The sequence below is a fragment of the Cardiocondyla obscurior genome, linkage group LG01 (genome assembly GCF_019399895.1).
Source record: "Cardiocondyla obscurior isolate alpha-2009 linkage group LG01, Cobs3.1, whole genome shotgun sequence".
In the NCBI taxonomy this organism is placed as follows: Eukaryota; Metazoa; Arthropoda; class Insecta; order Hymenoptera; family Formicidae; genus Cardiocondyla; species Cardiocondyla obscurior.
The window spans coordinates 3,696,084-3,708,886 of NC_091864.1; the positions used below are offsets into that span (position 1 = coordinate 3,696,084).

Here is a 12,803-nt window from a genome sequence, read left to right on the forward strand (position 1 = left end):
AGCAGGAAAAGAGCACTTAGTGGGAAATAACGAGACAAAGGTGATTTCAGTTACCAGGCTAACAAGGTATCGCGTTCGTTCTCTTGACAGTATTTCGTTTCGTCGGCTTTTCTATACCTATCGACGTCGACAAAATGACAGCAAACGTACCGAATCTAAAGTTCTACAACGGCTACGAGGTACCGATCTTCGGCTTGGGCACATGGAAGGTAAGTTCTCTCGTTTTATTAATCCGTTTGATCTACATATGACATGTACGTTTCATCTTGATGCATGTACGATATATAATTTAATTAGTAATTTCGTATTTCGCGAAACTCGTAAATAATATGCGTATTTAATTTTACTTTGTTAATTATTCGCATCAGCTGCAATTCGTTTCTGTATCTCAACATAGTTTTCCTTATTATTGCAATGATTGAAATTATTTGTTGTCAAAGGAGAAACATATGGTTGCGTAAAACGCTGCGCAGAGAGCCCAACTCGGAATCGCGGCTTTCACGCATACAGATATAGGGTCTCGTCCGTGTGAAGCCAGCGTTTCGGCTGTCGAAGATGTTTTCGCAGATCTGCGATAACTGCCGGCGACGCCGCGAAAGAATAGGAAAGACAGTGTATAGTCTTGGCCTTTTCTTCTATCCGACGGCAGCCGAAGCGTTGGCTTCACACGGACGAGTCTCTGTATCTATACGCGTGGAAGCTGCGATTCTGAGCTGGGCTCTCTGCTCGTACGCATACGTATACCGTATATGAAGTACGATGACACTATAGAAAATCCACGAAAGTATATGTTTTGTGATCTGTGATTAGATTTGAATTATCATTATATAACGTTGGATCTCGAGAGATAAGAATGTGATAAGGTTATCATGAAATCTTTAAAACTGTTTACTGTACTGTGAAAGTTTTTATAATAATAATCGTATTGTATTAATATTGGAGGTTATATTTATAAATTTTATAAAATACTAAACGAGTTAAGTTATTTTTGCTTTACAAGACAATACATATACATTAGATATGTTATCTTGGTTACGTGATAAGAATGTAAAATATGTAAAAACCATTTACAAATTTAAAAAAAAACAAAAATTAAAACTGTATAGGTGTACTTGAATAAGATAAAATAAAAAAAAAAATTATTTTAAATCGTTGTTAAATAAAAATTGATTTTTTAAAGGTAAAATTAAAAAAAATTAAGTTTATTATTTATTTAAATAAGCTTTTGTCATTTATTCTATCGTTTTAAATTTAATTTTAAATTGATTTTGTTTTAGCCTGAATCAGGAACGATTACGCAAACAATTAAAGATGCCATTGATGTCGGCTACAGACATTTCGATTGCGCTCACGTTTATGGTAACGAGAAAGAAATTGGTACAGCTATCCATGCAAAGATAGCCGAAGGGGTCGTGAAGAGGGAAGACCTATTTATCACCAGCAAGTTGTGGAATACCTTCCACAGACCCGCTCTGGTCGAGCCAGCTATTAAACAAACGTTAGCTGATTTTAATTTGGATTATATAGATCTTTATTTAATTCACTGGCCCTTTGGATTCAAGGAGGGCAAAGAGATTTTCCCTACATCAGCTGATGGGAAAGTCATAATAACAGACGAGGATTATCTAGATACTTGGAAGGCAATGGAAAACGTGTTGTCTAAAGGTTTAACGAAGAATATCGGTGTCAGTAATTTTAATTCCGAGCAGCTTTCCAGATTGCTCGAGAATGCAACAGTTAAACCTGTTACAAATCAGGTAAATTAAGAATGACAGTAATTGTTAAATGCGAACGTTTATTATTATTAATGGTAATTTATAAATAATTTTTAATATTATATATTATTTAAAGAAACTTTTTTTATGTTCCTTTAGGTTGAATGCCATCCGTATTTAACACAGAAAAAACTGTCGGACTTTTGCAAGGAAAGAGAAATTCTTATCACAGCGTATAGCCCACTTGGATCACCAAAAAGACCATGGGGCAAACCAAATGATCCAGTAGTATTGGAGGATAAAAACTTAAGTAAACTTGGACAAAAGTACAATAAATCACCTGCACAAATACTTATTCGGTATCAGGTATGTTTTTAATGTGCCTGAATATATTTTTTATTAATTAAATTTGTTAAGATATATATTCTATCAATGTATTATATTTGTAACATTTTTATATTATCTATAAAATAACTCATAACATTTTTTTTGAGTTTTAATAATTATTTGCAGATAGAACGTGGACATATAGTAATTCCCAAGTCAGCTAGCAAATCCCGACTGGCTCAAAACATAGATGTGTTCGATTTTAAACTTTCACCTGAAGACATTGCTTATATTGACAGCTTGGATTGTAACCAAAGAGTCTGCCCATTTGATTGGTATAAATTTATTACAGATTAATTATTATATCAAAATTAAAATAATTTAATGATAATGATCCGCATTCTTAGCTCATTTGTATCGATAATCACGTTGATTTATTTTTTGAGATTTTATCATATTACATGATTTATATATAAGTATGCACATTTATCGATAAAACTGAGTTGAGGATATGGGCCAACTGTTTGGTATTTTATTAAATTTATTGAACATTTGTATCAATTTGAAACATATTAATATTTCTTTTAATTTTTAGGGCAAAAGACAATCGTTACTATCCGTTCAATGTTCCATTTTAATTAAATGCGTAAGTAAAACTATGATATACTTGTGTGCATTTTTTGTGAATTTTTTGGTATAAGAGTTAATTACATCACAATTTGTAAATATATGTTAAAATAAGGGATTTCTATTTTACCTAAAAATATATTAAAGGCAGGGATTTTTGCTGATTAATAGATTAATAGATAATTGAACATTATTTATGGTATTACAATTAACTATCATCGGTTTCGCATCCGCAAGTGCAACACTCGCAAAATTCCTCATCGCTGCTGTCATCTATTTTTGAATCTGAATGTAGCTTCTCAAGTGACGCTGATTGAACTTTGTTTAATGATTTAATACTGCAGCTACGCTGTGTAACTAACAATTCGTTCTTGAATTTTTTTTCATAATTATATTCGCGAATATTAATTTGTTTGCATGCAGGAATCGTACACTCGTTGCAAGTTTTCCTAGGCTCGCACGGCATCGAGGTTTGTACAAATTCTTTAGGCGACCGCTTAACATCTGATAATTTATTGCATTTACACGATTTACTTGTAGCTGCACGTGACTCGCAATCGAGTGGGATGCAACATGAACGTGGTGGATACAACTTTTCACAAGGTTTAAACGGGTTCTTAGATGTCTTCTTATAATCATTTAATGTCGTCGATGTTGTACATGGGCAGCAGGTCTCCTAAATTGGGATTATACAGAGAATTAATATCTATTTTTTTAATTACGGTTCTTACTTTTGTAATTTTATTTATTTATATCTATAATTTAAAGGATCGAATAACTTTTTACCAATTACCCTCAATTCCTGTGCGCGTTCCGTTATTTTTACGCCATCACGTTGAAATTCCTTGCAGGATAATAACTTGTTCATTTGTCGTCTGTACATAAGTTCCTTACTTTCTAGCTCTCTGATATAATTTTTTAGTTTTAATTCCTCCTCGGCAAGCTGATGGATTCTTTTCAGGCATATTAAATCTTCGGAGTGGATGGAATGCAGGCTGGGTGTATTATATTTCTGAACCTCCTTACGTAACCCTGCCAATTTTTCTTCCATCTCTTGATTAGCTAACTCTAAGGATTCCAGTTCCATGCTAGTCTCCTCCAGTTTTACATCTGCGTCTATGATTTTGTCCTATATCAATAGAAAGTTGATTGAGTTAAACAAAACGCTTAAAAGCAATATTTTTAGATTCTATTACAATTCTATTATAACTGTGCAAGTTATTTTGCAAAAAAAAATAAATGTGGCATGAACTTTTAACATAAATCATGAAAATGCATTTAAATCACGATATATGTATTAATGTTCGCGTGAAAAAAAGCACACTGGCAAGATTTACCCGAATTCTTATCGTCGAATGTCAATCGTGCCGTACATGCAACTGTGTCGTTTCCTGATGAAGGCCTTCGACCGTGTTTTTTAGCTGGGCAAGAAGTCTGTCTGCTGAGTCCGGCTGTGGCAAGAACTTGTTTACGATCTCTCGTACTTTATCATAAGGCCTACCGCGACAATCTCGTTCTGTCATCCACATGTTATATGCCATGAGAGCGGGGATAGAACGTTCCATCGTAACAACTTTATTCCTGAGCTCTTGATGACGGCCGATCAAACCACAACGACGTTCCTCAATTTCGGTCGCGACATCCTCCAACGGTGAGTCAAGAGCTATCGCAGAGAAAAAGTTGCGTTTTAATTTCAATTCAATATTATTAATTAAACGTAAAACTAATTAAGCTTAATCCTCGAGCGTTAAATAAAATCTTGGTTATTCTTTCTTAACCGTCTAGTGGATGGAAGATGGAAAGTGAAATGCGCGAGTTTACTCACCGGTCTTAGTCGACATTTTGATAAATTTGATAAAAATATGTATATGAATATGAAGGAGGTTACACGAACGGTCCTCACGAGTTGTTTTTTACTTGAAATTTTTTAATTAAAATGCCAAAAAAAAAAAAATAGAAACGAGAATGTTCTCGTTGGAGAACGGCGTTTCGAAGTAGACGATATGCGCAGCTTTTGTCGACAATATCAGTACGGTGACTAGTGATAAATGCTGTCAAAAATTTTAAAATAAAACTTAGATCGATTTCTATACATTCACCGCGTATGGGAAACAAAAGAAAATATTGGTATGTTCAAATATCAATTTAAACTACTAAGCTGAAGTAAAACGAGATTGAAATTTGCCGCGTAAGGTTTTCTTTTTCTTTTTTTCGCGCCGCGCGGCAGCTTTAGACTTCTTTTTAATTTTCGAGAAATCCCAAACCGCGACGCCGCCGTCTCCAACCAAATTTCGAGGTAATATTTCACTGTAATAAAGAAAAAATTATTCGAGGTACTAATAAAAGCCAAACTAGACAGCGACAAAAGTCAACCGGTTATCAAAATTTTTAGTATACATTTTTGACATACGTCGCAAGTCCAAGTTTAATGAGATAAACTATCGCAGGTCAGTATAAACTTGAAAGTTTTTATTAATGGGTTTAATTTAGTTTGGTCATTGTGTTTACACTTACGAGCGAAAGACATTTCGTGTCTCTTTAGTCTCTTGATTAAATTAAAATTTCCATATATTCCAGGAAAAAAAAAAGAAAAAAAGAAACAGCTTTTAATGTAGTTCGCACACGGTATTTCACATAAGCGTGTTATCGCAGCATTGTTGAATACAAATAGTTGGCTCGCATTCTATCTTATCATTTATAAAACATGTTTCAAACGCGTCACTTTTCCAAAATACTAAAAATAAATAAGCTCGAATTTTTTAGTCATACGTAAGTTATTTAATTTGTACTACAATAGATCTAGTATTCCGTTTATTAATAAACAAACGTTACATTGAAATAAGTGGAAGAGATTTTGGCAGTTTTTACTGATAGGAATTTTTCTTTGCGATCTTTCTTACTTATTGACATATTACTTATCTATGAAATGTATTTTTGTGATAGTATTATCAAATTTATCGCAATAAACATATCGCTTTCATATATATGGTCGCAGATAGTATATTATACATAGAGCTAAGGTTGTGATGATATAATTATTGCCAGTTCTGCTTCTTTTGGTGCGTGAATAATACAATTTTATTCTATCAAACTTAATAACGTATTCATTTATTCGTTTATTTAAAATAATTGCAGATCAGAACAATGGATATCTTCTTTCTGTTACCGTATACTATCTGTGTTGTTATACTATTCGCAATTTTGCCAATAGTGCGAAGGCAGTACGTTATTCGACAGAAAATTAAAAATATTCCTCACACCGGTGGATATCCATTTATTGGTGTAATTTTTAGAATTATGTCTATGTCGGACTATGGTAAATAACTTTGCAAATAAAACTAAAATTTTTTCATATTTATATTAAATTAAAATAAGATAAATTTATATTTAAATTTGTGCAAGAGTAAAATCAATATGTCTAATAAATCATAAAGCAATAATAATTAATAATTCTCAAACTGCTAGAACGCTTAACTTGGTATTTAACGTTTCCGAAGAAATATCCAGGAGGGATATACGTAGAATGGATTGGAATCGAGCCTGTTGTTTCCACATTTAAGCCAGAATATTTAGAGGTATTTGTAATAAAATTAATTTGCTTCACGTAAAATAATTTATGTATCATTATAGTATATTACGCGTATAGTTTTGGAACGTCATTAGATTATAATTTTTGCAAATGCATTACAGCATATCTTTCCTAGCACTGTGAACATCACGAAAGGAATACCCTATGATCTGCTGAAACCTTGGTTGGGCAACGGACTTTTAACTTCTACAGGTAAAAAAAGCGTAATAAAGCATTAACGATATACAAAAAACTTTTACTCAAAAAACGATGTCAATTAAAAATAAAGGCATACTTAAAAATAAATGAAAGCTTATTCACAATGCATAAATTAATTACTGCTATTTTGCAGGTAAACAATGGTTCCACGATAGAAGACTCATCGGGCCAACGTTTCATTTTAGTATATTAGATCAATTTGCTGTTATTCTATCTGAACAAGCAGAAATTCTAACAAAGTGTCTCGAAAAGGAGATAACAAAAGATACTAAAAAAGCTGTTAACGTTTTTCCTTTTTTGGTCAACGCTGCTCTCGACATTATTTGCGGTAACTAAAATAAATATAATTAAATGATTCTCGTACGCGAACTTTTGTCATATATTTAACGTTGTTTCTTTTCTTATTTATTAATATCAGTTTTGGTAAATCTGAAAATTATATTTTTTATCACCTTACATTTATAATAATGTGATAAATAAATTATTAATATTTATTATCAATTGTCATTTTGCAGAAACAGCAATGGGAGTGAATATACATGCTCAAGAATCCGTAACAAAGTACACTTCAGCAGTACATATGTCAGTTTCTGAAAGTCTCATATTAATTATTAATGAAGCAGCTATGTTAAAATTTTACAGTAATTTTTAATCCCCAATGATGTAAGTGAATTATATACGTATATTAAATTTTAATTACGCTTCCAGAGCTTCTAGGTCAATAATTGATCGAATGGTTCGACCGTGGTACATGTTAGATTCCGTGTACTATTCGTTGCCCGCAGGAAAAGAATTTAAAGCAGCGATTGATATGTTACACGGATTTACGAAAAAGGTAATAGCAATATTAATGATTTCCTATTTAAAAAATTAATATGCCCTCTACGATTTTTGCTTTAAACACGATAAATTATAGGTAATAAACAAGAGAAAAGCTGAACAACAGTTTCAAAGCAGCTCGCAAAATATAGAACTGGGGAATAAAGAAGATGATTTTAACATAGGTAATTTGTATGATCATAAATTGAAACTATACGTCGTACATTATATATTTGTTGTCTAAAAAAAATTTACTGTATTAGGTGAGAAGAAAAAAAAAGCATTCTTGGATCTGTTGTTAGAAGAGAATGCAAAAACTGACACTCCTTTAACTGACGATGAAGTGAGAGCCCAAGTCGACACATTTATGTTCGAGGTAATCTGTCCAATTAACTTTTAATTTAATTAATTAAATTTTATTTTTAATTTTTAATTAATAATTAATTACATTAAAAATAAAAATATTTCTGACAGTTTCTTGATAATAAATTTCTTTTCGTTAAGCTCGGGAACATATCTCTGTGTTAGTATAGCTAAAAATATTATGCAAATGATAATAGGGACACGACACAACTGCGGTTGCAATAACTTGGGCGCTCTTTCTTTTGGGAAGTAATCCCGAGCATCAGGAAAAAGTTCACGAAGAGCTCGAGGAGGTTTTCGGAAATTCGGATGCGCCAATCACTGTGAAAGACCTTCCGCAATTGAAATATCTCGACAGAGTCATAAAAGAGACTCTCCGTTTATTCCCAAGTGTACCTGTAATCACAAGACTGTTGACGGAAGATGTAAAATTAGGTAGGAGACACAACGTCCAAGTAAACCCTTTCAAAACAGATGATAATATCATTTATAAATTTAATTAATAAAATGGTTAAATAAGAATGTGATGAAATAATTTCCTTTGGCAATATATCGATTATTAACTTGACGTAACGTTTTATAGATAAAAACAATTTATATTAATTAATTTCTTTTTTTTACTTTAGGTGACCATACACTGCCAAAAGGTATTTCGGTAGCGTTGCCAATTTTATTAGTGCATCGAAATCCGAAGGTTTGGCCAGATCCAATAAAGTTCGATCCAGATCGCTTTCTTCCCGAAAACTCAAAACTTAGAAACCCTTATGCTTATGTTCCGTTTAGCGCTGGACCGAGAAACTGTATAGGCCAGAAATTTGCTCAGCTCGAAGAAAAAATCGTATTAAGTGCTATTTTAAGAAAATGGAGAGTGAAAAGCGTGAAAACGTTTGACACAATTAAATACGGTTACACTATCATTCTGCGACCACAGGAGGAAGTGTTCCTACATTTTACTCCAAAACAATAAATGGTTTTTAAGTAACGCGTTATTATTAATTAGTCAAATTTTTAGCTCACAAAATCTGTGTTTTGTAAATGACAAAGTCTATAACATTCGAATTAATTTGAACATCTCACAAATTAATCGATGTATAATAAATAAAAATAAATGTATAAATTATGGAAATTGGGTTTAAAAAAAAATAAAAAATAAAAGAAAAAAAAAGAGAAGAAACGTGAAGTGATTAGCGTAATAGATTTAGCAGGAAATTGTTGCTAATAAATGCGATAAAAATGATTAAGTGATTAAGATAAAGTAATCGAAGAAATAAAATTACGTGCGTTAGAAAAATAAAATTTACACATTATATTTCATGACACGACGGAATTCAAAATTACACTATGTCTCAAGCAAAAAATGCGTTAAAAAGTAATTTGTATACATATAATATGTTAAGCATGAACGTTATCGTATCGTTAAATGCAAATGGTTGCCTTCGTTTTGTTTTATTGTTTATAAAAGCACACTCTATGTGCTGTTTTTCAAGACCACCAAAAGAATTAAAGAATTCGCATGAGGTACATTGTTTAGTTCGGACTGTTCAATTGTCGCATCCATGCTTATTAATATAAAATCAAACATCACGAAGTAAAGGACACGCAATTTTCGCATTCTCATTGCACGGTGGAATATAAAATTCAAGAAAGAAGCAATAGAACCTATAACTTTTTTTTTTTTTGCTATTAATGGATTTATATATGCGGTATTCAATTGCCTGTATCGACATTTAATATACATCATTGCTCGTCGTAATAACCACGTAAGTAAGCAAATCAAATTAAAATTTATAGCGCGAATTTATAAGGCTGCATTGCTATAAATTAATTTTACTAAAATAATACATTTGCATAAGTGTGTGTGATACTTGCAACGCAATTCATTCCTTTATTACATTATAAATTTGATAAAAAATATATTTTTTAATTTTGTAAATTTTGAAAAAAAAAAAAAAAATTAATGATTGTGTATAATTTTACATACGTGATTTAAATTATTTTACAGCTTGCAAAAATGAGCTTTATACTTCTTATTTTATGGACTCCTTGCATTCTCGTGATTTTCGTAATTCTTTCAATAGTATACAATTATTTTGTTCTTCGACAAAAGTTGAAAAATATTCCTCAAATCTCAGGTTATCTCTTTATCGGTTCCATGTTGCAGATATTGAGGATGTCGATCGAAGGTACTAAATCTTTATGTATAAATCTTCATTATTATTATTATTTAACCATTTATGTATTCACCCACCCCAAAAAATAAAATATTTACTATTTAAACTTGTATGCCAATAAATTATTATAATAATTAACATTTCTTTAATTGCTAGAACGCTTGAGATTACATCTAAGGCTTTTAAAACAATTTAACGGATTATGTGTACAATGGGTTGGAACCCTGCCTCTAGTTCATGTGTTTAAACCAGAATACTTTGAGGTGAGCAAACAAATCAGTTTGATAAAATATCGCGATAGCTAATGCATCGTATAAATATCGAATATTTAATGTGCTGTACATTTTACGTCACAAGATATACGACGTATTATTTCTTTAAATAATATTTAATTACATTTTTTTTTTTCTACAGGTTATCTTTTCTAGCACTGTAAATATTACAAAGGGTGATAGTTATAATCTAGTAAGACCTTGGTTGGGCAACGGGCTTTTGACTTCTACAGGTAAATGTGCATTAAAATCATATATCCCTTTTTATGCATTTAAAATCTTATTGAAAACAAATTGCATTTTATTTAATGGGCTTGAATATGTGTATTCTGTAATTATCATCTATTTACATACGTCCTTTCCTAATTCGCAAGTTGATTATTCATGCGTTTGCTTACAAGAAAATTATGTAACGTTTTGTTAAATTATTAATTTTATTTTGCTAATATCCGAAGCTGACACATAAAAAAAAAAAAAAAATACATATACATTTCAATGCTACTTTTTAGGCAAAAAGTGGTTCCACGATCGAAAACTCATCACCCCAGCGTTCCACTTTAGTATATTAAATAAATTTGCTGTGATTCAATCTGAACAAGCAGAAATTCTAACAAAGAATCTCGAAAAGGAGCTAGCAAAAAATATAGGAAAGCCTGTTGACACTTTGCCTTTTATAACTAATACTACTCTGGCTATTATTTGTGGTAATGTATTAAATATTTAATCGTAATCGACGAGCAATGGATATGTATTTAATTTTAGCATTGTGAATCATGTGGCAAGAAAATTATTAATAAAATCAATTATTAATTTACAGAAACGGCAATGGGGGTGAATATACATGCTCAGGATTCCGTAATGCAATATTCTGAAAAACTTAACGAGTCAGTTATAAAAAAAAAAAAATGTTTTTTAATTAGTAGTAATAATTGTAATAATTATACATAACTTTTATGCTATTTTAGAACCTCTCATTTAGTACTGAAACGATTCTACAAGCCATGGTATACGTATGATTGGCTGTATTATTTATTGCCCGAAGGAAAGAAATTCAAATCAGCTGTTGAGACATTGCATGCATTCACACAGAAAGTATGTTTCAGAAAACTTATGTATTTATCGTTTTACTAATTTAAGAAAAAGTTATATTTAGCGTAAGAATAATAAATTCTAGGTGATAAGGAAAAAAAAGGCTGAACGACATTTGCAACGCGACCACGCGCAATTTGAAAACGAAGATAATGATTTCAGCCCAGGTGTGATTATAAATTATAATTCCACATGATTTATTACAAATATTTTCGTTAGCATTTAAATATTCTTTTAAGAAAATTTGTTTTGCCAGATAAACCGAAGAGGAAAGCATTTCTGGATCTGTTATTAGATCAGAATATGAAAGACGACACCCCTCTGACAGACGAGGAGTTGAGAGCACAAGTCGACACAGTCATGTTTGCGGTAAAGTGCCTTAAAAATGTTTCGAGACGTTTTTAACAAAATTAATTTATTAATTCGGTAGCACGCCTGTATTAGTGTACGTAAAACATTATGCGAACGATAATAGGGGCACGATACAACTTCGATTGGGATAACCTGGACGCTCTTTCTTTTGGGAAATAATCCCGAGTATCAGGAGAAAGTTCACGAAGAGCTGAAGGAAGTTTTTGGGGATTCGGAGTCGCCAGCTAGCATAAAAGAGATTTCGGAATTAAAGTATCTCGAAAGAGTTTTCAAAGAAACTCTCCGAATGTTTCCAAGTGTACCTATAGTATCCAGGAAATTATCGGAAGATGTAAAATTAGGTAAGAGATCAATTTTCCTTGCACGTAAAAGAAAAGAAAAGAAAAAAAAAAATATTAATCAAGTTGTTTTACGAAAAATACTTTTAGACGTATAAAAAAAAATAATAAACGTAATCTATATTAATTAATTTTTTTTATTACAGGTAATTGTATAATTCCAAAAGATACCGCGATATTATGTTCAATATTGTTAATGCAACGGAATCCAAAAATTTGGCCGGATCCAATGAAGTTCGATCCAGATCGCTTTCTTCCCGAAAACTCAAAACTTAGAAACCCTTATGCTTATATTCCGTTTAGCGCTGGACCAAGAAACTGTATAGGTCAGAAGTTCGCTATACTCGAAGCGAAAATCATATTGTGTGCTATTCTAAGAAAGTGGAGGGTGAAAAGCGTGAAAACGCTTGACACAATTAAATACGGTTGCTCTATCATTCTGCGACCAACCGAGAAAGTACTCATACATTTCACGCCAAAGAAATAAAAAAAAAGAAAAATTAATAATAATAATAAATAAATTCTCTAGCAAATGGTTTTTATAATATAATTTAAATTATAAACTTTGAATGTCTTTCTAAACTCACGCACGGCGTGTGATATTTTTATAATGTTGCAGTAATATTTTACTTGAAATGTTACATTTTCCGGTAATGTATAAATATTTCACGGCCTGTTCCGGTAACTTTTTCACAGTTACTCTATTGTTTTGTAAAATAATAATGATAACCAGTAATGTTGTTTGTAACATGCTCATGTGCATTACGAAAAAACGTTTGTAAAAAAAAGAAAACTAATTTACAATGTTGAAATACATGACCTAGATACATTTTCAATTTATTTTTAACATAACGTTATAATTAAAATATTAATGAAGTATTCATAAACGTCACAACATTTCTATAATGTTACATACCGGGTCG

The 12,803-nt window shown here is 31.4% G+C and overlaps 4 protein-coding genes across 7 annotated transcripts; 3 read left to right on the plus strand and 1 right to left on the minus strand.

The window, feature by feature from the left end:
* Nucleotides 1-30: 30 nt before the first annotated feature.
* Nucleotides 31-3,399, plus strand: LOC139110737 (aldo-keto reductase 1B-like). 2 transcript variants are annotated; one of them, XR_011547043.1, is made up of 7 exons: nt 32-209; nt 1,278-1,757; nt 1,875-2,081; nt 2,229-2,377; nt 2,638-2,688; nt 3,093-3,139; nt 3,210-3,399. XR_011547043.1 is itself a non-coding variant. In XM_070670815.1 (6 exons), exons 1-5 carry the CDS (start codon nt 135-137, stop codon nt 2,678-2,680), a joined length of 954 nt encoding a protein of 317 aa, XP_070526916.1. In that variant the 5' UTR covers nt 31-134; the 3' UTR covers nt 2,681-2,688; nt 3,093-3,399. The 2 variants fall into 2 exon arrangements, 1 of the variants encoding a protein (XP_070526916.1); XM_070670815.1 differs by having other exon boundaries at nt 31-209; nt 3,093-3,399.
* LOC139108373 (girdin) lies at nt 2,878-4,510 on the minus strand. Its single transcript, XM_070666598.1, has 4 exons — nt 4,495-4,510; nt 4,043-4,332; nt 3,463-3,798; nt 2,878-3,345 (listed from the first exon to the last, which is right to left on the minus strand). Exons 1-4 carry the CDS (start codon nt 4,508-4,510, stop codon nt 2,878-2,880), a joined length of 1,110 nt encoding a protein of 369 aa, XP_070522699.1.
* On the plus strand, nt 4,182-8,812 carry LOC139109844 (cytochrome P450 4C1-like). 3 transcript variants are annotated; one of them, XM_070669267.1, is made up of 11 exons: nt 4,182-4,320; nt 5,805-5,985; nt 6,135-6,244; nt 6,360-6,450; nt 6,590-6,784; nt 6,972-7,038; nt 7,165-7,291; nt 7,373-7,460; nt 7,539-7,651; nt 7,836-8,073; nt 8,265-8,812. In XM_070669267.1, exons 2-11 carry the CDS (start codon nt 5,814-5,816, stop codon nt 8,603-8,605), a joined length of 1,542 nt encoding a protein of 513 aa, XP_070525368.1. In that variant the 5' UTR covers nt 4,182-4,320; nt 5,805-5,813; the 3' UTR covers nt 8,606-8,812. The 3 variants fall into 3 exon arrangements, with proteins under 3 accessions (XP_070525368.1, XP_070525447.1, XP_070525515.1); XM_070669346.1 differs by having other exon boundaries at nt 4,224-4,348; XM_070669414.1 differs by lacking the exon at nt 4,182-4,320 and adding an exon at nt 4,827-5,728.
* Nucleotides 8,813-9,136: 324 nt separating this feature from the next.
* On the plus strand, nt 9,137-12,716 carry LOC139110008 (cytochrome P450 4C1-like). The gene is made up of 11 exons (XM_070669537.1): nt 9,137-9,398; nt 9,641-9,821; nt 9,966-10,072; nt 10,224-10,314; nt 10,591-10,785; nt 10,899-10,965; nt 11,047-11,173; nt 11,256-11,337; nt 11,427-11,539; nt 11,646-11,883; nt 12,027-12,716. The coding sequence occupies exons 2-11, from the start codon at nt 9,650-9,652 to the stop codon at nt 12,365-12,367; spliced, it is 1,533 nt and encodes a 510-aa protein (XP_070525638.1). The 5' UTR covers nt 9,137-9,398; nt 9,641-9,649; the 3' UTR covers nt 12,368-12,716.
* The last annotated feature ends 87 nt before the right edge of the window (nt 12,717-12,803 follow it).

Bases quoted from the DNA above. Each gene is read 5' to 3' on its own strand.
- LOC139110008 (XM_070669537.1), top strand. From the start codon at position 9,650: ATGAGCTTTATACTTCTTATTTTATGGACTCCTTGCATTCTCGTGATT. The intron at 10,073-10,223 runs GTGAGCAAACAA...TTTTTTCTACAG, and splicing joins TTAAACCAGAATACTTTGAG to GTTATCTTTTCTAGCACTGT. The intron at 11,174-11,255 runs GTATGTTTCAGA...AATAAATTCTAG, and splicing joins TGCATGCATTCACACAGAAA to GTGATAAGGAAAAAAAAGGC.
- LOC139110737 (XM_070670815.1), top strand. From the start codon at position 135: ATGACAGCAAACGTACCGAATCTAAAGTTCTACAACGGCTACGAGGTA. The intron at 210-1,277 runs GTAAGTTCTCTC...ATTTTGTTTTAG, and splicing joins TCGGCTTGGGCACATGGAAG to CCTGAATCAGGAACGATTAC. The intron at 2,378-2,637 runs GTATAAATTTAT...TTTAATTTTTAG, and splicing joins AGAGTCTGCCCATTTGATTG to GGCAAAAGACAATCGTTACT.
- LOC139109844 (XM_070669267.1), top strand. From the start codon at position 5,814: ATGGATATCTTCTTTCTGTTACCGTATACTATCTGTGTTGTTATACTA. The intron at 6,245-6,359 runs GTATTTGTAATA...AATGCATTACAG, and splicing joins TTAAGCCAGAATATTTAGAG to CATATCTTTCCTAGCACTGT. The intron at 7,461-7,538 runs GTAATTTGTATG...TTACTGTATTAG, and splicing joins AGAAGATGATTTTAACATAG to GTGAGAAGAAAAAAAAAGCA.
- LOC139108373 (XM_070666598.1), bottom strand. The intron at 3,799-4,042 runs GTACGGCACGAT...CTATTGATATAG, and splicing joins AGGAAACGACACAGTTGCAT to GACAAAATCATAGACGCAGA. The intron at 3,346-3,462 runs GTAATTGGTAAA...ATCCCAATTTAG, and splicing joins AACGCGCACAGGAATTGAGG to GAGACCTGCTGCCCATGTAC.